This window comes from Alosa alosa, chromosome 24, assembly GCF_017589495.1.
Source record: "Alosa alosa isolate M-15738 ecotype Scorff River chromosome 24, AALO_Geno_1.1, whole genome shotgun sequence".
In the NCBI taxonomy this organism is placed as follows: Eukaryota; Metazoa; Chordata; class Actinopteri; order Clupeiformes; family Clupeidae; genus Alosa; species Alosa alosa.
Genome location: NC_063212.1, coordinates 12,470,881 through 12,493,606, shown reverse-complemented (window position 1 = coordinate 12,493,606; position 22,726 = coordinate 12,470,881). Strand labels below are relative to the sequence as shown.

At 39.7% G+C, this 22,726-nt stretch overlaps 2 protein-coding genes across 8 annotated transcripts; one reads left to right on the top strand and one right to left on the bottom strand.

The window, feature by feature from the left end:
• Positions 1-9,499: 9,499 nt before the first annotated feature.
• LOC125289374 lies at positions 9,500-12,930 on the top strand. 6 transcript variants are annotated; one of them, XM_048236149.1, is made up of 7 exons: positions 9,500-10,033; positions 10,336-10,454; positions 10,574-10,669; positions 10,762-10,815; positions 11,208-11,372; positions 11,657-11,776; positions 12,058-12,930. In XM_048236149.1, exons 1-7 carry the CDS (start codon positions 10,027-10,029, stop codon positions 12,136-12,138), a joined length of 642 nt encoding a protein of 213 aa, XP_048092106.1. In that variant the 5' UTR covers positions 9,500-10,026; the 3' UTR covers positions 12,139-12,930. The 6 variants fall into 6 exon arrangements, with proteins under 6 accessions (XP_048092106.1, XP_048092109.1, XP_048092108.1 ...); XM_048236148.1 differs by having other exon boundaries at positions 9,507-10,033; positions 11,654-11,776; XM_048236152.1 differs by lacking the exon at positions 11,208-11,372 and having other exon boundaries at positions 9,501-10,033.
• Positions 12,931-16,897: 3,967 nt separating this feature from the next.
• On the bottom strand, positions 16,898-22,666 carry slx1b (SLX1 homolog B, structure-specific endonuclease subunit). Of its 2 annotated transcripts, none has more exons than XM_048236139.1 (5): positions 21,982-22,536; positions 21,817-21,868; positions 18,555-18,893; positions 17,673-17,891; positions 16,898-17,328 (listed from the first exon to the last, which is right to left on the bottom strand). In XM_048236139.1, exons 1-5 carry the CDS (start codon positions 22,152-22,154, stop codon positions 17,299-17,301), a joined length of 813 nt encoding a protein of 270 aa, XP_048092096.1. In that variant the 5' UTR covers positions 22,155-22,536; the 3' UTR covers positions 16,898-17,298. The 2 variants fall into 2 exon arrangements, with proteins under 2 accessions (XP_048092096.1, XP_048092098.1); XM_048236141.1 differs by lacking the exon at positions 16,898-17,328 and adding an exon at positions 18,178-18,298 and having other exon boundaries at positions 17,762-17,891; positions 21,982-22,666.
• Between the last annotated feature and the right edge of the window lie 60 nt (positions 22,667-22,726).

Genomic DNA, 22,726 nt, shown 5'->3' with positions numbered 1-22,726 from the left:
TATTCAACCAATGCTTTTTTTTGTCATTTTGAAATATACATTGTTGTTACTATCTAACAAAGGATTAGAACAATATAATTACATTTAATTACATTTATATGTTACATTTTTCATATGCATTACTGAAACCAAGGCAAGAAGATGGCTGATTGTGTGGTTAGTGAGTTGAAACATGGACAAGAAACATTATAATGGAAAAATGTAGCATAGATTGTAAAAAAAGTACCCTACTCGTTTGGATCATAGTATTACACAAAACAATTGACAATACACAAACAATATGAAAGGTCAAAGGTTAAAGTTCAAAATCTTTCTTTTGGAAATCGGCAAGCTTTTCCTACAAGCCATACGCAATCACTTTCAATAGACCAGTAATGTATAAAAGGGTGCATGAGCATGTGACTATCCAAACTGTGCTCCTGCAGATCACCTGGTAGAAAACTAAGTGCTTACCCCAAGATCATGGAAGGCTATGAACACACCAAAAAAACAGGCATTTAACAATAATGTAAATTAATTAATTAATCAAATTATTATTAGTAGTAGTAATTTAGTAATACTGGTATAAATTGAAATACATTATTATTGCCATAAGGTCATAAAATCTTATGGATGAAAATATGAACGGAGTGTGCACAAAAAACATGGCGGACATTCGTTTTTTCATCAGCAGAAAGTGAAGAATTCTGAAAGGTTTCGGCACTAATATCTGTTCAAATTAAGTTTTAGATTGAAAAGTTGTCTTTTATTTTCATAATCCTTGTTCAGTGAACACATACAACTGTCAGTTTGCTAGTTAACAGAAATTTCTTGAAAATGATGCTCAGGCCTATAAACTATAAGTTTACCTGCAAACACCCTTCTAGATGTGGAAGTAGATAGTGCAGTGGTCACAGACATGGTTTAGTACATGGGAGACTGGGGTTCAATTTCTGCATGATGTGTTTTGGCAGAGTGAGTGCGCACGTGTACCAACGTCTCTGGAGAGAAGGCGCACAATTTGAACAAGAAATTGATTCTCAAACGGAAGTTTTGATTGCAACAATTAGCTAGTTCACGCACCAGGGTGTAAATAGCATACATTACTATATACACCAGGGTACCAGTACACCAGGGTAGAATAGCATCCACTTCTAACTATTCATTGATGCAAACAGCATACTGTACCTTATTCTATTACACAGCTGAGCTATTCACACCCTGTGACATAACAACAAAAACATGTTGCCCGTTTTTTTTATTACATTGTGTGATCAATATGCCAGAGTAAATGCACAGGGGTGCAAATAGCATACACTGATATTTGTACCTGACAGGGTATTAATAGAACACATTGCTGTGTGCACCAGGGTATGAATAGAATTCACTTCTTATTGCACCAGGGTACTAGCCTGACGTAGTCATACTCAATTCTAGTAAGAATTTGAGTCTGATACTGCTCCATTGAGCTGTGATTATGGGGCGTGTTTCAAACGAACCAGGAAAAAAAATGCCTCTGCACTCAATTGGATAGACCTACAACCAATCAGAGCAACGGAGTGTGTGACGTATGTTAAGCGACGCATATGTCAACAGAACTCAACCAAAGATTGTTAAGGCGGAGCCAGTAGGTCCATTGGCATCGTCAAATAGCTAATGGACAAAACGGACACAGAGCTGGAGCTGACAAGGCCGGCTGGCATTCATCATGTGGCCCGAGAACAGGAGGACGTTTTAACACTGGTAAACGTTTTCAGGGAGACACAACTTTCCCAACAAAAATCACCCAGGCAGGCAGTATCATGCATTCCCGAATTTCTAGAGAAAAACAATTTCAAAGCTGAATTACGACCACAGGAGATGTGGATGAAGTCCAAAATAATGGACTGGCAAAATGTGCCTATTTAAATAATTAAGTAAATGTGAAATGTAAATGGTGATGGTAATTTGTAAATATTGTTTTCATAAATGACAATGTAAATAATTGTGTTTTCATATAATAGTTTAGTAGTATCCACATTCTTGAAACCATTTTTGTGTTTTCTTATTGGTTGTATGTTCAAAGTTCAGCGTATATCTTCAAACATTACCTATTATGTGTAGATATTAAAAATCTTTATTGACATGTCTTATTGTTTGTCTTTTAAATGCAGAAACATCACCAACTATTAGAGAAGTATAAACCATTTTAATTTTATTCAAAAATATTAATGTAACAGAGGTAAAAAAAAGGTATTTGCACAACAACAGGACCCTGAAGCTACAAATTTGAGCCTGAATTTGAAGCTAGTCTGAGATCTTCAACATTGACAAGCCTGATTCTAAGTTACTTGGTGATGATTGTATCTTATCATCCTCGTCATCAAAGTAACCAGTGTAATCCATCTCAACCTGAACAACACAGTCATCAAACAAATTAGTTTGACTCTGTTCGATGTCATCAAAAACCTCATGCATAATTCATAGTATCTCTTTTGCATGCTCCAGCTTGTATGTAGGGAGATTATGGGATAATGAAGTCCAGGTCAAATATCTGTGTGCACTGTTCTAAAACCGATCAATGAGTTCATCTCCAAAACCAGTGCAGGCTGTGTCGACTGTGTAAAGTGGTATGTTTGTATGAGCCTGAAGTAAACTACTCCTGTAAGTTTGTAACAGTTCCCTGATCAAAAGTGTGCCCTCAGGTATGACTATTCTGTGTTTGTGGTGTGATGAAACCTCCCCTTGAAAGTGTTCATATTTGGGGATTAGCTCCCCACAACCTTCAGGTTCACAAGAACAAACAGAATGGCAGTGAGTGCAGCACAGATGTCCTAAATCAACAGATGCGGTGTGTTCCTCAAAATGGCAGTACAAAGCTTTCCGCAGACAACTAGTGACTCCATTATAAAGTACCGTCTTAACTGCTGGGTCAAGCTTTGTACTAACATCCCTCACAATCCAGTGTAGGCACTCCAGTGTATGGCCAGGTACTTTAATCAGACTCAGTCTGATGTTTGTTCTGTTTGGGCTCAGGGCCAAAATTATTGGATTGTCCATCTGAAGCTGTTTCATAACCCTGGCTCTGGATTCCCGATCAGCAGAAGCGGTCAATGTCAGCACAGGTGTACCTGGAATATATAGCAGTACAAAAAGCAACCAATAAGTAACAGTAAAAATAAGAAGTGATGAGTAGTATCATTTAGTACTTTTTAATGACTGTACTGACATCTAAAAAGAATACATCACTTATAAGGGGTACAGTGACTAGCCTAGCACCTGCGAACTCTGCAATTAGAAGGACTGGATGAAACGTGTTGAAAACGGTCTCCACTGATAAATATCACACTTGCTTACTTGGAAATGAGGTCCTATGTCCAAAATCCTGAACCACCCTTTTAAGTCATTGAGAGACCTCAGACCCATTAGACCAGCCTCAGATGAGTCCAGGAAGTGACGTCAATTCCGGAAATAAGTACATAATTTACTTTACTCTTTATGGAGAATACAGCTGAAAAAAACGTGTTTTCTTTTACAGTTCATGGAAAAAATAGTCACATTAGGTAGAAGCTTTTTATTATTATTCGTAATTCACATTTATTTATTAAATAATCGATCGCGACTGACTGTCCACGAGATCTGCCAGTCAGCTGGAAGGAGCTCGTGATTCACGCATAGGGACTCACGGCAGATACTGCGCGAAATTTTGGTTTATGGCTATCGTTTTAGGTGTCCTTCCTATTCATTAACATGAACATGATGACTGACTAAATAAATGACTACCATTGTAGGCATACAAGTTATCATTATATCACATCAATTAAGTGTTTTCTGTAGGCTAGGCTACTGTGTGACATGCTTTAGGCTACAGCATATAAATCAACAATAGGCTATCAACACGTTTGCAGGATCACTGTTGCAGAAATCACATACAAGAAGTCATCCTCTTGATTGTTTGTACATTTTTGCACATTCCAACATAAGGAAGCAGCATGAACTTGTCGTTTTTCTGCCTTATTTTCTAACTACTTTTAGGAGTCTGCAGTATCACTGAGTACAGCTGTTACAAGCATAGACATAATGTACATAGACGCCGCATCGACCGCTACTCCTTACTAGCGCTGACGAGATTTGGAGCCGCCATCTTGGACCGGTCATCCACTCCACTCAGTGTAATCTGTTTGGCCGGTGAGATGAGCTGTCAGCACACTTAATTAATCATATCTCACTGAATACCGAACAGATTCTCACGCGGTTTTTTTTGCTGCAAAGGTCATACATGTAGCTATGATACAGGATACATGATTTAGTGTATTTTAATATTCATAGTGGGTTTAACAGTAATAGAATATTCTGATATATGATATAAAGTGACCTGACGTCCGATATCAAAACTGGGAACATAATCCATGTTTGACAGCATAGACAAAACTATTTTGATACAAGTTTAATGAGTTAAATAGTTCACAGTTGACAGAAAAGTTCCATCAACAGCATTATTCACAGTCCACAGAAAGGTTCCATAAACATTTAAGTGAGATCAGTGCCATTCAGACATCTTAGGGGTATTCCAAGTAGGCCTATGTGGTTTAGTGACAAACTTGGGTAAATTGACTCAGAATAAGTTGTAAACCTCCCAGTAGAAAAGCTGTATGATACAGGAAACATGGTTGTGTGTTATAATATTCATAGTGGGCTTAACAGTAATAGAATATTCTGATATATATGATATATTATAAAGTGATGACATCCAATATAAAAACTGGAAACATAACTAATCCACGTTTGACAGCATAGACAAAAACTGGTTTGATACAAGTTTTAATGAGTTAAATTTACAGAAAAAAATCCATTAACATTTTCAGTTCAGTGCCATCAAAAATAAAGTGATGAACAGACATTGGTGTGGCATAAAGGAATACAAGGATACAAGGAAGTTTATTGTCACATGCATATAGTTACTGGAAGTAAGAAATGCAGTGAAATTATGTCTGGTGTCAGCCTATTTGTGCATTAATGGGGGTAAAAAGTGCAGTAGAAGAGGGGTTTAGTAGATTAAGTGGCAAGGGCTGCATAAAAAAGGTGGGGGAGGATTGGGATTGGGTGGGGGCACCAACAAGGAGCACCCAAGAGCAACAGGGGCAAGGAAAACTCCCCTTACCAAGGAAGAAACCTTGGGCAGATCCACGGCTCAAGGGGCTAACCCAACTGCCAGGGTCTTGGTGTGTGTGTTGGGGGATGACAGGGGAGATGGGATAGTGTGCTGTGTATGTGGGGAGAGGGCAGTGTGCAGTGTTGGAGAAGCTTCCTGATGAAATAATGTGCTGTGTATGTAGGGGGCAGGGACTTACTATTGCAAGCAGAGTACTGTATGTAATGTATGTAATGTATGTGAGTGATGACAGTGAAGATGTGTGTGTGGGCTGGAGGGGAGTGGAGCAGTGACTGTGTGTGTGTGTGTGTGTAGTGTGTAGGTGGGTAGGTGGGGGCAGTGTGCTGTGGGCATGTAGAGGATGTGTGTTGGAGAAGATCCTGAAGACAATGTGCTGTGTATGTGGGGGCAGTGTGCAGCAAGTATGTAGAGGAGTGCTGTATGTATGTGAAGTGATGACAGTGATGATGTAAGTGTGTGTGTTGGGGATGGGGGTGGGGTGGGGGGGCAGAAAGGCTAGGCAATCAAGGACATGGGTAGATGGAGGAGAAATCAAAAAAATAATAAATAAAAAGTGTGCAAAAGTTGGAGAAAGTCAGATATGTGTGTGTGTGTGTGTGTGTGTGTGTGTTTTGACGTGTGATGAAATAAGAAAATAAATAAAAGGTCTGTAGCATAGGGAGAGGGATGTAAAAGTGCTAAAAGTCTTGTAGGTGTGTGTGGGTGTGTGTGTGTGTGTGGGGGGGGGGGGGGGGTCATGAGTGCTGAGGAGTGAATGAGTGCAAAGTCAGTATAGTGTGAGTTCAGAGTTGGGAAATGTTTGAGAGTGCTGAGGAGTGAATGTGTGCAAAGTCAGTATAGTGTGAGTTCAGAGTTCGGATGGCCTGGGGATAAAAACTTCTCCTGAGTCTCTCAGTTCTGGCTTTGTGACTACATAGGCGTCTTCTTGATTTCAGCGGTAGGAATAATCCATTGTTAGGATGAGAAGAGTCCTTCAGAATCTTTTGGGCTCTTAGGAGTACTCTTCTGGAATAGATATCTTGTAGAGCAGGGAGTTGAGTTTTTATAGTACGTTCAGCTGAGCGCACTACTCTCTGCAGAGTACTACAATCTCTAACTGTGGAGTTCCCATACCAGGTGATGATGCTACCAGTTAGAACACTCTCAACCGCTGAAGTGTAGAAGGCCTTCATGATGGATGTAGAAACTTTGAATTTCCTTAGCTGAGGAAATGGAGTAACTGGGTTCAATATCAACAGCATTTGTTAGACAAGTTCCATAAATATTGTAAAGTGCAAGTTTGTAGGTTTGTTTCTGATCCTTAAAAAACAGACATTGGTTTGGCATAGTAAGTGTAACAGTTCATCAATTCAAGACAAAAAGGTGACTTGTCACTTGTACAGTGTCAATGGGTTCATCAACAGCATCTATTATTTACAGTTCACAGAAAGGTTCCAGCCCCAATGAAGAGATTAAATAAAAAGGAATTAAGAAACATTTTAGAAACTGCTAAGATCAACCCGTTCATTGCAATCAGTAAAGAATCAGGGGAGTGTCTTCACAGGCTCAGTGAGACAGAGTTACCGTCATGCAGTTGGTTCTATGATTTCGACAACTGGTGCATGTCATTTTGTATGTTCCCACCTTGCTAAAATTGCTTGGGTACACTTTGGCTGAGAACAAAAGTGCTTCAGACAGCAGGTGGGCAAATAAGATGGCATAGTAAACTGGGTAAACTCCATAAAAGAGGACTGAGTCAACCAGACGATGGGAAAATGGGACACAGAGTGGCGAATGCAGGTGATGAAGGTGGAGCTCATAAATCAAACATTCAGTCACAGTGTAGCAGATACCCTGCAGTACTGCAATGAAGAGCTGCACCTTCCTCAGTTCCAGGGGTGTGAGGAGACCGTTCAGTTCATTCACAGTCTTCTTGAACAAGGCAGTTATAATAAATCAATGAATGAAAAGGAATTTGAGAGGCATCTTATTTTTGTTAGGGTAAATGTCATGTGAATAATACAGTGTTGGGCAAGCTACTTCGAAATTTTAGTGAGCTAAACTATCAGTTACTCTGCTATGAATAAAACACTACACAAAACTACCACCCAGTCAAATGTATTAGTAGCCTAACACAGACACAGCAGTAGGCTAGTTCACTACATAGGAAGCTACTTTAAATTGTGCTAATTTCACATGACAAGAAAAGTGTAGCTTGTCTGGCTAAGCTACTTGATAAATAAAGAAGTTGAGCTATTGAAAAGTTACTTTATTCAGGAAATAGTGAGGCTACCACCAACACACTTAGGCTACAAGTAGCAGCTAGCGATTTCCCAATAGGCTAGTCTGTGCCACTTGTGTAAAATCACCGCCAAATCTAGTATGATTTATTTCTACAATAGCCTTCTTGTGTCAGTTGTAATCTAAGTCAGTGTTATGGAATATGACTTATCAAGTCTCAGTTCATAGCCGGGTGAACACAGAGTAAACATAGCCTAGCTATCGATAGATGGCTACGATTTTCATACAGTAATATCAAAGATTGCTCCTTCTCAGCTCTCTGGTAATATTCTATTCACAAAATATAACCAATAGTACGGTTATGTTAAATCTTACTTGTGAAAAGTAAATCCCCGAGTATGGTCCGCCCGATTTGAGAAGGAACATGCTGCACAGTGCTGTCATCTTGTGTCTTCTGCTGCAACGCAACGAGGAGTATGACCGGTCCAAGATGGCGGCCGCATTTCTTGTTTCCAGCAGCCAATGCGGCGTCTATGTATATTATGTCTATGGAGCATACTCGCGCCACTATTGATCTATAGAGTGGTGAAGTCCCGCCCCTTCCGTTTGCCTCCATGGGACCTATCTTTCAGACCGAACTTCCCGACCTCAAACGTTGTGGGCGGGACTAAGTTCGGAATGGCACCCAGGCTACCAGGGTACGAATAGCATACACTGCTAATTGTACCAGGGGTGCAAATAGCCTTGCCTAAATATTAAACCACTAATAACTTTCTTTAATAAGAAGTAATTATCACTTGAATTAAATGTTTTAGGCTTTCCCTATTTCATCTGTCTGGTTGGCTTTCGTCGTTCTAAACTCCACCCCACTTCTCTAAAACCTCTCTAACTATGAGCAGTAAGTAACTGACTGTTGCTACAGACAAATGGATGAGCTATGGCATCATGATTTTGCAAGTAAGAAGCCTTACATCGCCAAGAATGAATCACTGGATCTCATTAAGGCAGCCACTGGCCACTCCTATTCCTGTAAGAACGAGTCCATCTCCCTTGGTAATGAGATATACTTGGAAGTGACCCAGGATCGAGTCCAGGCCTTCAACTTCACTGTAACTAACCAGTTTGGCCTGCGTGAGTATTATGAGACTTTGGTCTTAATCCAACAGCAAAAAAAAACTTCTACATTTAGCAAAGGCAATCCAACAAATGCAAGATGCCTACTTGGCCTTTAACAAAATGAGAACTGAACTGAAATGCATTTGATATGTCTACCATGTTAACCAAATCAGTTGTATGTAACCTCTAAAAGGTGAAATGAACAGATGTTTTTTTCAAGCACATTCAACTCATATTATCAAAACAGGTTTTGACAGATAAGACAATAATTCTGTAAATTCACAAGGGACACTGCAGCATTTACTGTGTTGTCTGGAAATACATGTTTTTTTAGAAGGTTAAGAGAACAGAGCTTCTGTTGTACTATGGCTATGTCATTCATTGTATTCAACTTGTCTTTCTGTTATAGCTGACCTGTGCAAGGCCGACCAGCCTCACTACGCTGTTGCCATTGCTGTGGGCATTGTGCTTCTCATCCTCATCCTTATCGTGATCCTCGCGTACATCTGCAGGCGCAGGTCCGATGGCTACGAGTCCCTGTGAGGAACGCATACGGGCACAGGATTCCAACCACCTCTGTCCGTGGAGCATCAGTCATCCTCTCATCTCATCTGGGTCTGGTGGATCCACAACATTATTAGGATTTTAAATCAATACAGCTATAACAATTTATGTCAAAATACTTAACAGATGTTTATTTTAGCTCGATTATTACCAATGATATAGACATCATTTATGGTTCATATTTGCCATTTACCCCTGTGAGATCACATTTATGATCATACGTATATGATTTTAGTTTTTTTTGTGTGAGAAAACAAGGAAATATAATTATAAAAAAGGTAAAAAAATAAAAGCAAGATTTTTGATCATTATTGATGCTTATGTCTTAGAACTTAATCAGAACAGGTGAAAGTGCTTGAAAAGTAACAATTTTGTAACTTTTTTTGGGTATGGTGCAGAAACGCACAGACACACACACACACACACAGCAGGCCCAGTTAGAAGGAGGACACAGTTAAGGTACATAGCACCTACAATTATTACACTTTGTGTACCATGTGCAGTCATTGAAAATAGGTTATTTTTTATGTTCTTCACAGGAAATGAGCCAAGGCCAATTAGTTTGAGTTAATAAATAGCATATTTTTCTTTTAGCAAACATTGAAAGTTTTAGTCTTTGTAAGGTTATTTAAAGCCAGTCCTCAAATTAAGGGAATATATTAATTGTCCACAGCTAGGCTACACACTGGGAAATATTTTCATTGTCTGTTTTAATAAGGCATTTGCATTTTTGTTAAAATAAATTGCAAGGGACCCTAACGTTAACGTTAAAAAAACACTTGTTTTAAGTGTCTGTTTTATAACTGTTATAACTTTGTCCTGAATGAACACGTGGATACTGCGTGGATGCTGAAAACTTTCATTCTTGAGTTGACTACCCCTAGTGTGCAGATCGGTGCTGGGAGGAGCTCTGTTCTACTTGGGGGACATTAACAGTCCCCCAAAAAGGGCGTTGTTTTCGGGAATAGGAAGGCAACTACATCAACAAACGCGAGATGGAGGGTAAAATCATGTTTATTCTTAGAAAGCTAACATTAGTAACATTAGGATTAGACCTACATTTTAATGTGCATGAGTTAGGCTAAATAGGAAAAACGCGATTTAGTGTTGTAATATCATGCGTGGACTAGGCTATGTGTTGTGGTAGCCTGGTTGCAAGTTATTTTCTCTGTTACGAAATCACTAAAATAAATGTAGGTTATCAGTTTCAATCAGATTAGCACAGATCTAGGATTTCCATGTTTTATTTGACAATGATTCCATTTGTTTCTTACTACATGGAACCGGCACGGCGCGCGTTGCAGAGTCGAACCCAAATTCATCTTCAGCTTCAAGCAACGCAGGACCGCTAGTTCAAGTGACATTTCAAAAGGACCCGAACCGAAAAAAGAAATATCTGGAGTCAGAACCCAAAGCACTTGGGGTGTGTAGTTTCAGTTAATGTGTGTAGAATAGCTACTAAGCACAGATGCCTTAGGTTGTAAAATTACTGTCATATAATTCCCATTGAGGCTTAATAAAAGCGCGCGTGTCACTGTCCAGTGCACTCAGATTGTACTCGCATTCTTCCTGGTGAACGCCGGTCTCCTCAATTGGTCACCCGGGTGGAGTACTATGGAAATCATAAATGGAATCTTTGTAAGTTTATGTGGGATGACATAAGCCTGCCTGTAGCATTAGAATAGTATTTATAAAATTAGACTGAACAGTAACACAATTTCTCCTTGTAGGTTATTATTGCTGGAAGTGTGGCCATTGCAGCACAGAATCTTTCCCTACACACAGTAAGTTTTGGCAAATTATTCGCAGAGCATCACTAGAAAACAAAACCCATTAATCTCACCCCTTATAAATGCCTTACTTTTGACCTTAAAACCCTTCTATAATTAAGCCTAGTTTTTAAATGTGCAGGTTGAAGGTTGAATCCCTGAACCAACACCTTAAAATAAAATAAAATTGTCCTTAATTACCTCTTTAAGGGGTTTCACACTCATATCTTAAAAAGCCATTTCAATGTAAAATTAGAGGCCACTTAATATAAATGAAATGGTTTTGGTATGTTTTCAGGGGTAATTTAAGGTAAATTTGGGTACATCATGTTTCATAGTGCATGCAGCTCATTGCAATAAGAAAGAGAGTGCACATAATGGTTATTTTCGCTCTTATTTCTATCCAGCTTAGGGCCTGTTTGGGACTCCAGGTTTTCACCAGCATAACCTGTGGAGTCACCTTCCTGTGTATGCTTGGCTTATCAGTACACGTGCACTCTTATGAAGATTGCCGTTATTTGACACATGATGAGGTTAACAGAGCTGTACACGAAGCATGTACAATGTTGTTGGTGAGCAAAATAAATGCTTGTGTTTAGAGAAGAGAACTTCTTCTACAAAGATTTATGGACTCACATCTGGAAATATATATATGTTATATGTTATATATATGTAAATTATATGTTGCCTTTAAAAAAAAAAAAAAGTAAAATGCTCAAAGATATTCCAAGGAAACGCAAAACTATAGTGATGGGGGGAAAAGATATTATGCTGCATAACATTTGCAGAAAGTAAAACCTTTAATTAGTCAAACCATTCATTCATTCTCTTTACTTTTGTTCCACCCTGACAGCAGGTTGAGGACCATTATTCCGCTGAGATCAAAGTGGTCATGGCCACAATTCTCGGCATCTCTATCACACTGGCGACCTACTGCTGCAAAGTCATCCAGTGCTGTTCGCCAGCCGGTTTTATGGTGAGTCCTTATACTGTACCTGCGATTCACACAAACACGCTGACCTATGGCTACCTCACATAACTCACTTGATAACAACTGCTGTAAACAGGTGTTCCCAAAGGGAAGTTATCTAAACATAACACTTAGAGCCACCATCAACTGGGCCCTGCAAGTATAGCTGAAGAACTTTTGGATTTGACAGTCACCCCCACCCCCCATTTTACAACAGTTTTCAATTAAGTGATATATCTTAATTTGTTTTATCAGCTTCAGTGGCTTCTGTGTTTGCTCTCTTCCAGCCTGTGATCACTGTGAACGCACCTCCAGCCCCCGAAGTGAGAAGAGAAGACAGAGAGGGAGAGAGCCCAAGCGATGGATAAGACTGTTGCCAAGGATACATTGATTTCTATACACTAGCCTACACTTCATTTTACATTTTGATACTTATTTTTATACTTTATTCTTACATTGTTTCCCTAAAAGGAAAAATAATTAACCATATTCTTGAGACAGTGACTTTCTCTCACTGACTTCACTTAAGCTGATGAAATATAAACTACAAAAACAACATACTTGTAAGATTGTTGTAGGACTACTACTAAACTTAACATTCAGTAGGCTATATTATGTAGTAGTGATTCTGGCCTTTTATGGTCAATCTGTCAGTGCGGTTACATGCAAACAAACAATCAGATTTTACTCAGATTAAAAATCATGTCATGTAAACAGAGTTCTCCGATTGAACTCCAATTTTATGAAATCAGAGAAGATAACCTAGAGTATTTGATATCAATTTGATTATGTAACCAAATACTCTGATTACAGTTGGAGTTTATAATGTTCTATGGAACTTTACATTGTTGTGAAACACAAGATTTTCATTGTTTTTTCATTTTCATCCATTTTCAATTGGAGTAGGCCGGCCTATTATAAAATTCTGATAATACTCCGATTGGACTTTGAGTGTACAGTTGTTGGGCAGGATGCAAGGTGTCTTTAATGATGAATATTTTTCTGTAATGCTCTGGATACCAATACAAAAATAACAACAAAATACTCCGATTGGTGCTTTAATCCGATTTTTCTGCACATGTAACCACACTGTGTGTAATCATATCAAAATATATGTTTTGTACTTTTTGAACAAATAAATAAAAACAACTTTTAACTTCTCTGCTTTGACGTGGATTAGGCCTACTAAATGTTGTAGTGACCCTGTGTTTAGGAGAATTCTGAAACCTGGATCCTAATGCTGTGATGACACTGCATTTTCTGACTTTCAAAAAGAAAAGAAAAACACGCTGACTGCAACCTTTAGTATCACTTCTGTGTCACATTCACATTAATGGCTTTTTCATGTCAACTATCAGGGTTCCCAGTTTACAGGGTTTCTTAAAAGTGTAGTACTGGTGGTCCGCAAGCTAGCAGAAGTAGTGTAGTCTTTGCTAGCACCTTGCTTGTTGTGTAATTAGAGGTTTCCTTTGATTGTTTTTTAACTAACTTTGTCTTGAACGTTTGAGCCTAGTTATGTTACTTATCGTATTCCACCTTATTTCATCAGTCACATAGCCTGGGTGTTCCCATGCTGCCTTGCGCGCGATTTGATTCACGCTGCTAAGGCAGCCTGGAGACCATGGAGCAAATTTTCGCCTGAGATAGGGAACCAATCACAGAACAGGTGGGAAAGCAAGGCGATGATGAGCTATGCACAGGCGATTTGATAGACATCCGTGGCACCCAATAAACGGATCTGGGCATTTTTTTCAAATACGAGAAAATGAACGTTTGGTTCCCAGACCACGTCTCATTGAGAAGTGGTGGTGCTAGCCAGGCTATCAGTCACACTGATTTTTTTTAACATAAATCAAGCATTAACTGGTGTAGCTAGGCAGTGTTGCAAAACTGTCAGCTTGTTGAAGTCTGGATAGTCAGGACTATTACAATTCAAATAATACTGTTTGGTTTTACAACTCACATACATACTCACAACTTCTGCATAGGCAGTTTCAGAAACACTAATAAATGTGATGTTTTTGATGAAAATAGTTAAATGAGTATTGTGTGATGAAATACTGGATTGTTTAGGTACAGGACGTTAGGTTCAATACAGATGTGTACCGAATGTCCCAAATGCAGCCTATTAACAGTGATCAACAGGGTAATTTTTTGCTTGCGGACCATGTTTCAAACTCAAATTACCACGCAAATATATTTAGTGTCGGACCATATGTCAGTCAATTAATGTCAAAAAAACATTTGACACCTTTTCAAAATGTTATTCCTGTTGCACATCAACAATATTGTCAGTGAATTTTAGGTTACCAGTAGGCCTACCCACTGTACCGAAAATTAACTGAACTGTGACTTCAAAAACCGAGGTACACACTGAACTGTGACTTCAAAACCGAGGTACACACCGTGATTTTTGTGTACCGTTAAACCCCTAAAATATTGTGCGAAGAGCTATAGACCTGTCTCCCTTCTTACTGTCTTGTCAAAGGTTTTTGAAAAAATTGATGTTCAAGCAAGTTTCTGACTTCCTCTCAGAGCAACCTATTAAACTCTATACGCAGTCTGGTTTCAAGAGCATTCATTCTACTGAAACTGCACTTTTGTCTGTGACTGAAGCATTAAAAGTAGCTAAGGCCTCTCTGCTCAGTCATCAGCTGTAGCCTTTGATACTGTAAACCATGACATTCTCAACTACATTATCTGAGCTGGGAAAGCTTTTACATAGGGATAATGTATTGTCCGCCGGTCATTATAGGAAAACAAGTCCCGACAGGTCGAACAGGACCCCAACACAAAAGCATTCAAGTGAATGGAGCATTCTACAGCATTATGAAGAGCCATGTAACAACTGAGTTTGAATCCTACCTTAAAGGACATTCATTCAGCGTCTTGGCAAGGACAGGTATCAAAATCTCATAACCTCACCACAGGTGTGCCTCATGGATCAGAATTAGGGTCCCTTCTTTTCTGTAGCCTACATCATTTCCTTGGGTGAGATCATTTACTCTCATGGATTTGTCACTGCTATGCGGATGATAATCATCTGTATCTTTTTCCCACCTGATGATACCGTTTCAGATTGTATTTCTGCATGCCTTAAAGTGTAACTCCGGAGTAAAAACAACCTAGGGTCTATTTACAATAGTTAACAACTTCAAACTTTTGATTGAGAGCAAAATTACTTTTTGGTGGCATTTTGAGCAAGAACGTTTATTTGCATTGTCACTGAATGGGCTTACAGTGATGCTAACAGGGCAAGGTGCCACGTCACTATTTTATACCATGCTCAAAATATAATTACACTTCTGTGGTAGTATGGTGAGGGTTTTTACTAACCAAAGTATTGTAAACTTTGAAAGTGTACAGAGAGGTTATAACAAGACGTATCTTAAAGGAAGAAAATTCCATGGCTTCCTGGTCTGGTATTGTCAAATAAGCGGGCATATTCCACCTTGAAGAGCTGCGCAGATCTGGCTCAATCTTTCAATACAAACATACATACTCCGTTTAGCCAGATCTGCGCAGCGCTAATTTGATCGAATAGTGACGTGGCGCCTTGATCACACAAATGTTGCTACAAAGGAGGGAGAAACTAGGCCCTGCTCCTCAGTCCTCAAACCAAGTATCTCATTGTCTCCTAATTGTAGTAGTATACTTTTACCCAATTAGTCGCAGTGACATCACTGAAGCCCAGCCTGTTAATCAGTGCTATCCCTACCATGTGACCCTAACTTATCCTAACAGGAGACTTTTAACTTTGGTAATATTCATCACTTTGGAATAAAGCATTCATCCATACATACTATAACTATACTGTTAAAGTAGGTCTATTGTGGTTTTTCTTTCCTTCAAAATGGAACCTAGGGAGAGGTGGTCCGTTTTATTTGTAAAGTGGGTCCTGGTCTGTAAAAGTTTCAGAAACACTGCACATTAACAATGAATTTCAAGCACCTGTGGGAACCTTGTGAACATTTGAATTTTAACTATGACAGAACCTAACTCAAGGTTGTTGTGTCTAATGTTAATGTCTAATGTCTTGTTAATGAACTGTAACATTAAAGAAGACATACTATATGTTATGCTGTAACCCTCATACCCAACTCTATCCTAAAGATGGCTGAACAATGGGCTTGGATGGTCACCATGGCCTTGAAAGACCACTTCTCGAGATGTAACGGTACAGAGAAGTCATGGTCTGGTTCATAACACAGTTTGGACATTAAGTATGAGTTAGGTACAACAGGAAAAAATATTACATTACAGATATGAAACATCAAACAAAAGCAGTAGAGTCTTCGGTTACACTTTACTTGACAGTATTGACATAAGAGTGACATGTCACACTGTCATGAACCTGTCATAAACAACTAAACATTTATGACATAAGGCTTCTGTCATTCGGTTTTTGTCATAACAAGTTAAGATTAGGGTTAGGTTTAGGGTTTGAGAGAAAGTGGAATAGAGCATTATATCCAATATTCCAATATATGGTTTAATGTTCTGCTTTATGTCCAATATTCCAATAAATGGTTTAATGTTCTGCATTTATCATTAGTGGGTCACTTTGATACTAAAAGTATGATTCTATAATGACTGTATGATATCTGTACTGTCCCTGTGTATATCTATGTGTGACTGTATTTAGAGATAAGCGGGAATATTATGACTTTGCAGTGTTTTACTGTTCTGCATGGGTGCGTCAGTAGCTATCTGCTCCGGATTGCCAGGTTGCCACTAATCAGAGTCTGATTCAGTGTAGTCCACGTGAGATGGGATGACCAACGCCATCTCCTGTCAGTCTGGAAGGATACTTAAACCCTAACTATTTCCTTGTCTAGTTAGAGCAGCTGATGGATCTTTAGGTGAAGTCATGCTGTCTCTCCCTTGATGCGCATCATTGTAAATAAACTCTGTTCCTGATTTTTCATACTATTGTTCTGACTGGGTCTCTATTAAATCTATGGTATCAAAATTACCATCAGGTTAGAGTTAGGGTTAGAGTTAGGATTAGGGATAGAGGTTAGGGTTAGGGTTAGAGTTCATGTGTCATGACAGACAGTATCGACATAAGAGTCACATGACACTATCTAGTCTACCCTGGAAAGATTAAATTCTTCACACATAACATCAAATTCATTACACACAGCTTTATTAAACATATATAAATATTCTTAAGTATAATACAAATTGTACTGATGTGTTCATGGTTAAGTTTTTAAAAGTCTTGTGACCCTGCCTGTTTTTTCCCCACACTGGTCTTATTGGGTTCTCACGCCTTAGCCGGAATTTGCTACTGTGGTCTACATACCCGCAAATGTAGTAACATTTGTGATGACAGGAACTTTGACCAAAAATCACAAGACCTCTGACTTCTGCCTTCATTACCTAACCTCATGCCAAAAGCACAACCGCAACAGTTTCCAAACCCAACCCTTTTATCTGATCAATGGATATCTGTAGGCCAACTGTTGATGAGTGATCATTTAGCAACTACTTCCATAAATGTTACTGAGAGCAGAAGACACTGGTCATGTTTGCAGTTCATCAATGCAAGGGCCCTGGAAAAAAAGAGACCTTAAATTATGGAACTTACAAACAAAAGTAAAGGCATAATGTACTTATTGTACAGCTTCACATGTTCACAACTGTAAGCCAGACAGACTAAATCCTCCACTTTAAGCCAAAAGCGAATAATACACAACTTTTTAAGCAGAGCTTCTGGGAAAGGTTCCTCCATATTGTTATTCAGGCACATTCCCACCGATATTGGGAGAGAACCATTTTTTTCTAGCTTAAATCATGAATAGGCAAAAATGATCCAATCAGATGACATGGAAATTATCATGTCACTCACTGAAAAGCTGCCCCCTGTCTGATTACTTTAAGAGATTCATGTAAATACCTGGGAGGATGGGACTGTGGCCATTTCTTCCAGGTCACCGTAGCAACCGTTCTTGTGACAAATGAGGTTCCCCCAGAGCACCGAGCGGTTGCAGACGGGACATCTGCCCTCTACTGGCAGCAGGTGGCCGGGCTCCGATTTGAGGAAGTGCTGGGCCAGGCAGATCAGATGACAAACCATGTCACATGATGGCAGGAAGCAGGACACTTTATCTGAAGACTGACAGGAAACAGACGGTTATGAAGGCCACTGTTATACGGTCACTCACAACAGATTTTTCCAACTCCCCATAACACGTGATCACAGCCCCCCACAATGCACAGTGAACACATGACAGTTCACTGATAGTTCAACAGTGAAGACTGCTGAAGAGTGCTGAAGGACTGTCGTACACACAATTTGCGCTAAAATCCCAGAGTGCAGTGTGTGTGTGTGTGTATGTGTGTGTGTATATATGTGAGACAGTGAGTGAGGGGAGTTGTTTTCAAACACTGAAAAAGCTCACAAAGACTGAGTTCCATGGCAGGTTTCTATCTAACCAGTAGCCATCTTTTACGGCCTGCAGAGGGCAATGGAGTCTCAAACAGCCATCCACCGAAAGTCTTCACAAGACAAGAGCACCACGTCTACAACACAAAAGCACTGAGACATTACTGCCAGAGTGGATATCAAAGGGGAACAATACACCCAGCAGCGCACTGCAATTTTCAGGGTCTGCATATTTCAGAGCCAGTATGAACTATTCTGTGAGATTATGGGTTTTGCATGCTGTGTTCTCCTGAGTTCCTTTCAGCTGTATGCTCTATGAAGAAGAATTGTGTTAGAAGAGGAATTGCACAGACCAGCTGGCACCCTTTTGAATGCCAAACAGTTCACCCTCACCTTCACAGTTTCCAGACAGAGCTTGCAGCATTCCTTGACTCTGCCCTCTTCCTCCTCTCCTTGCTCCTGGCATGCCTCTGAGGCCGGACGCTTCTTCTTCGCTCGAACGCCCCCGAAGGTGATGGGCATGTGCGGGGGCGGCCAGAGCGCTGCATCGAAGTTGAGGTGGTACTCCGGCCGAAGCCAGCGCACAGTGAGTGGAAGCCGGCTCCACGGTGCCACACGCAGCATATGGGAGACCACACGCCAGTGAAACTGCAGGCTGGACTCACGGCGCACCCGCTTGGCCACATGCGACAGCCGGCGCGAGAAGTGAGGGTGCTGCCATGCCCACTCAAACTGGCACAAAGGAGGTGGTGGAGGATGCAGAGATGGACACGTCAGCTTATTTGATGAAAAACTGACATATTTGCACTTAAATACAAAATAATACAACTGCAAAAGTGAGTCAATGTAGACCGTTTTAACACAACTAAGCATCATATCATAGTTTAGAGAAACAACATGCATTTTCTAAGTACTTGGAAACATTCAACCATTAAACTTATGGTTGCATAGCTGCCAACTCTCACGCATTGGCCGTGAGACACACGCATTTGATTAGTTTCACACACTCACACGCCACACCCCCGATTTCTCACGCAGATGCCTGAAAAATTAGTTTAGCCTATCTATAGATCTACCTGTTGAGCCACGATTATGCTTTCAGAGACGGTGAGAGGGTTCAAGAGCACCCCCTGTCTGTGGACTTTTCTAAATTTTCTCTCATTTGCAATGCTACTTCAGAAGCCATCCCAGGCGCATTCCCCCCGCATTTCCCCGGCTTTAGGTATGTTTTGAGTATTATTGAGTATTTTTCACGCTGAAGTATACACCTGGTAGGTCAAATACCTAGCAGATGAGGTTCAACTAAACTAAACCTATACATATGATATCACACATCAGGTCACACATGCGGAATCTAAGCTTTCCAATGATATTAGCGCCAAGTTGCTGTGATAAATGGTTCATGAGAAAATTAACATTGAACCGACGTGCAATTTAGGCTAATCATATTTGCATTTTGCACACAGTGCACACCCATTACTCTCGGTTTAATATTCCACTAACCCTTCACACAACACGTGGCAAACCCAATATCACAATAAACATCAAACGTACCGAATACGAGGATATAAAGCATGCCTATGTGCAATAAGTGGTTCCTGAGTAATCCGGTTTTGAAATTGCAACACATTTCTACATAGCCTCATTGTAGTAAACTATTTGTCAGTAGGCCTACATAAATTTTTGTAAATTGCTCAGCCATAGATTATCCCACTATCATGGTTCTTATATTGTCAGGTTATGGCTATTACAATGACCAATATATTATCTTAAATAAACTAGCTTAATAACACAGGTGACCACTTCTGCATAATTTCATGGAGTGCTGAAATGTACAGACATTTTTGAACATTTCTGAACTGTGAAATGTAGCATATGTTTTTGTGGTTGTGAACTTATTGCAATATCACCATAACTATTCCACCTGTGTGTGCATGGTTATAATTCTGAAGTGCAAAATAGCTTAGGCTATAGCACAAATATTTCCATAAAAATAAGCAAGTCTGACCTCTGAATTTATTTTGAAAGTGCACCTGATTGATGCATTTAAAAGTTAAAATATACAAACTCTTAAATTCTTACAAAACACCCACCCACTTTTTAAAATTGTTAGTTTGGACACCCCCACTTTTGCCGTGTGAAATACCACTGCTGTTTTCAGCATCTGTTTAGTGCTTCATTGTCATTTTCATTGGATTCTCCCATTTGCACGTAAATCGGCTCATAAACTTTTTTTTTTTTTTTTTGTTACACGATTCTCCCATTCCTCTTCTGTCACACACACAGTGACAAGCCAAATCCCCGCAGAGTTGAAGAGATCAGTCATCCCCCCTCACTTTTGATAAGGTAAAAAGCCTTATAGGTATGCCAAATAAATAATAACCTATAGGTTTACGCTAGGCTATGTAAAACTCCCCATTAAAAGCATCACGTCACTAACCACAGCGACTGCACAATCTCTCAGATTCACTCTGTTGGATATCTGAAGCCAGTTTGTCTACTTAGATACTGTAAATCCTCAAATTATGGCGGGGTCTTAAGACAAAGTACAGGCCTTTAGGGGCAGGATTGTATTCGAGACAGCCCTTTATTTCTTATGCGAGTTTTATTTTGAGACATGCGTTTCTTGGAGCGGCATACTGGTAGGCCTTCAAAAGCATGACATTTTCGGTTTAGTTTGATATTTAATTTACTTTTGGACTGTTTGATTATATTGTTAAATGTTGGGACTGATGGGCACTGAAATCTGGGGAGGTATTTGATGATCACTATTACGTATGTAGTTGAAAGAGTGTTGGGATTTCAAACAAACCTTTCATGCGTTCATTGAAGGTCCGCGGTGCTATAATGGAAACCTTATTGCGTAGCCAAGTAGCCTATATATTGAGTTATTTTTAAATTATGCATGATTTCCTCTTTATTAATTTCGTAGGCTGGCTTCATTTTGTTATATAGAAGTATCTAAATAACCTGTTAAATGTACCAGAATTCAGGAAATTGCATCTAGTCTAAAAATTTTTTTTCTCTGGGGGAGGACCCCCATACCCCCTGCTAAAATGTCCCACCCACTTTCAGAATGCATCCGACGCCAATGGTCCTACTAGTAGGCTAGATCCCTTAGATACCAATGTTAATTTAACTCTGGGACCCTGGTCCCAGGGATGGATTACTGTACGGGCCTTCCGGGCCCAGACCCAGGGGCCCAAGGTGTCAGGGGGCCCTGAAGCCCAAGCCTTTGCATGGAATCATTGCCTCAATATCAACACATCAGGATGTAGGCTATGAATTTGATTGAATTTAGTATTGGCCATCCCCAAAATGCACCAGAATACAGGAAATCTGGGGGAGGACCCCCAACCCCCCCTTCCACATGTGCGACAATTAGTGGGGAGCCCTTAATACATGTGGGCCCAGGGGCCCGAAAGTTCATAATCCGTCCATGCCTGGTCCCTACACCTGAGAACCACTGATGTATGTTTTTTTTACTGTACGGCATAATGCTGAATGAGCCAAACAAAAATTTCCGCAGCAAAATTTGGGTTGGCCCCACCAAATCTCACTCCAAGGTTTTTTGAAAAGTTGGCAGCCCTGTGGTTGTGTTTTGGTTTTAAAACTGGGTGCAACTTAATTTCCCAGAAGACATGCTTAGGCCTACCCTCAAAGCTGCTATGTCTGATGGAAATCCGTGGATGATGAGAACCATTTCCCTGTGAAGAAGAAAATGGAAGAGGAAGACAAAGAAGAGGAAGGAAAAGAGAAAATGGAGTGACAAAATTCATCGGCGGATAAGTCTAATAACTCACAGACTAAACATGCTTACCATGGTCCCCTGCCACTAGTTCGTTTCGCTCCACCTTTGTGCCGACCGGCGTTGTGTTGTCCTATTCTTCGTTCTGGGTTTACCGTGAAGCCGATATAGATACGACCCTTAAATTTGGGGTTTGTACAGTACAGCATGTACACCCCAAAAAAACTTTCGACCTCAAGAACCATTTGGTTAGATATACAAAATATAATTATTTGAATCGGGTCACATTCTATTTTATCATTAATACCTCTCCAACGTTATCATAGTTGCCTAATCCCCCAGCCAGCCAGCCAGCTAGCTAACATATCTTATCTTAGCTAACATTTCCAGTAAGCAAGCAAGCAACCACGAAACATGTCCTTGTTCATTTGACAGGTAGTGCTAATAAACTATTTGCAGACCTTGCTCTAGAACTGTTCTGTATTGTAGTTTTGAAACTGGTTATTAAACACAGCAATCTGAGAATAAATAAAAAATAGTTAAAACCAATGTGAACAAAACAGATCTGTGACAGTGATGCAAAATGTTTTGAATTTCCTTCTTAGCTGTTCGCATGCTATGCCTGACTATAAATAGAAAACAATAGCTTTACTTCCTAAGTAACTTCCTCCAGTGCCATTTTCTTTTTAGATTATACTAATCTACATGTAAATAATTATATAGTGCAAAGCTTTTTAAGTCTGAGATATATTTAATAAAATCAATATTAACAAGGCAAACTTTAAATTGGGTCACCAAATTAGGACCCCGTTTAGAT

What these genes read in the sequence shown, in the direction of transcription:
- slx1b (XM_048236139.1), bottom strand. Translation starts at nt 22,154, where the DNA reads ATGGTTCTTGAGGTCGAAAGTTTTTTTGGGGTGTACATGCTGTACTGT. An exon ending in ACTAGTGGCAGGGGACCATG is followed by an intron (nt 21,869 to 21,981) that starts GTAAGCATGTTT and finishes TCTTCTTCACAG; the next exon opens with GGAAATGGTTCTCATCATCC. An exon ending in CCACAGTCCCATCCTCCCAG is followed by an intron (nt 17,329 to 17,672) that starts GTATTTACATGA and finishes CTTTTTTTCCAG; the next exon opens with GGCCCTTGCATTGATGAACT.
- LOC125289374 (XM_048236148.1), top strand. An exon ending in AAATCATAAATGGAATCTTT is followed by an intron (nt 10,670 to 10,761) that starts GTAAGTTTATGT and finishes TTCTCCTTGTAG; the next exon opens with GTTATTATTGCTGGAAGTGT. An exon ending in AAGCATGTACAATGTTGTTG is followed by an intron (nt 11,373 to 11,653) that starts GTGAGCAAAATA and finishes CCACCCTGACAG; the next exon opens with CAGGTTGAGGACCATTATTC.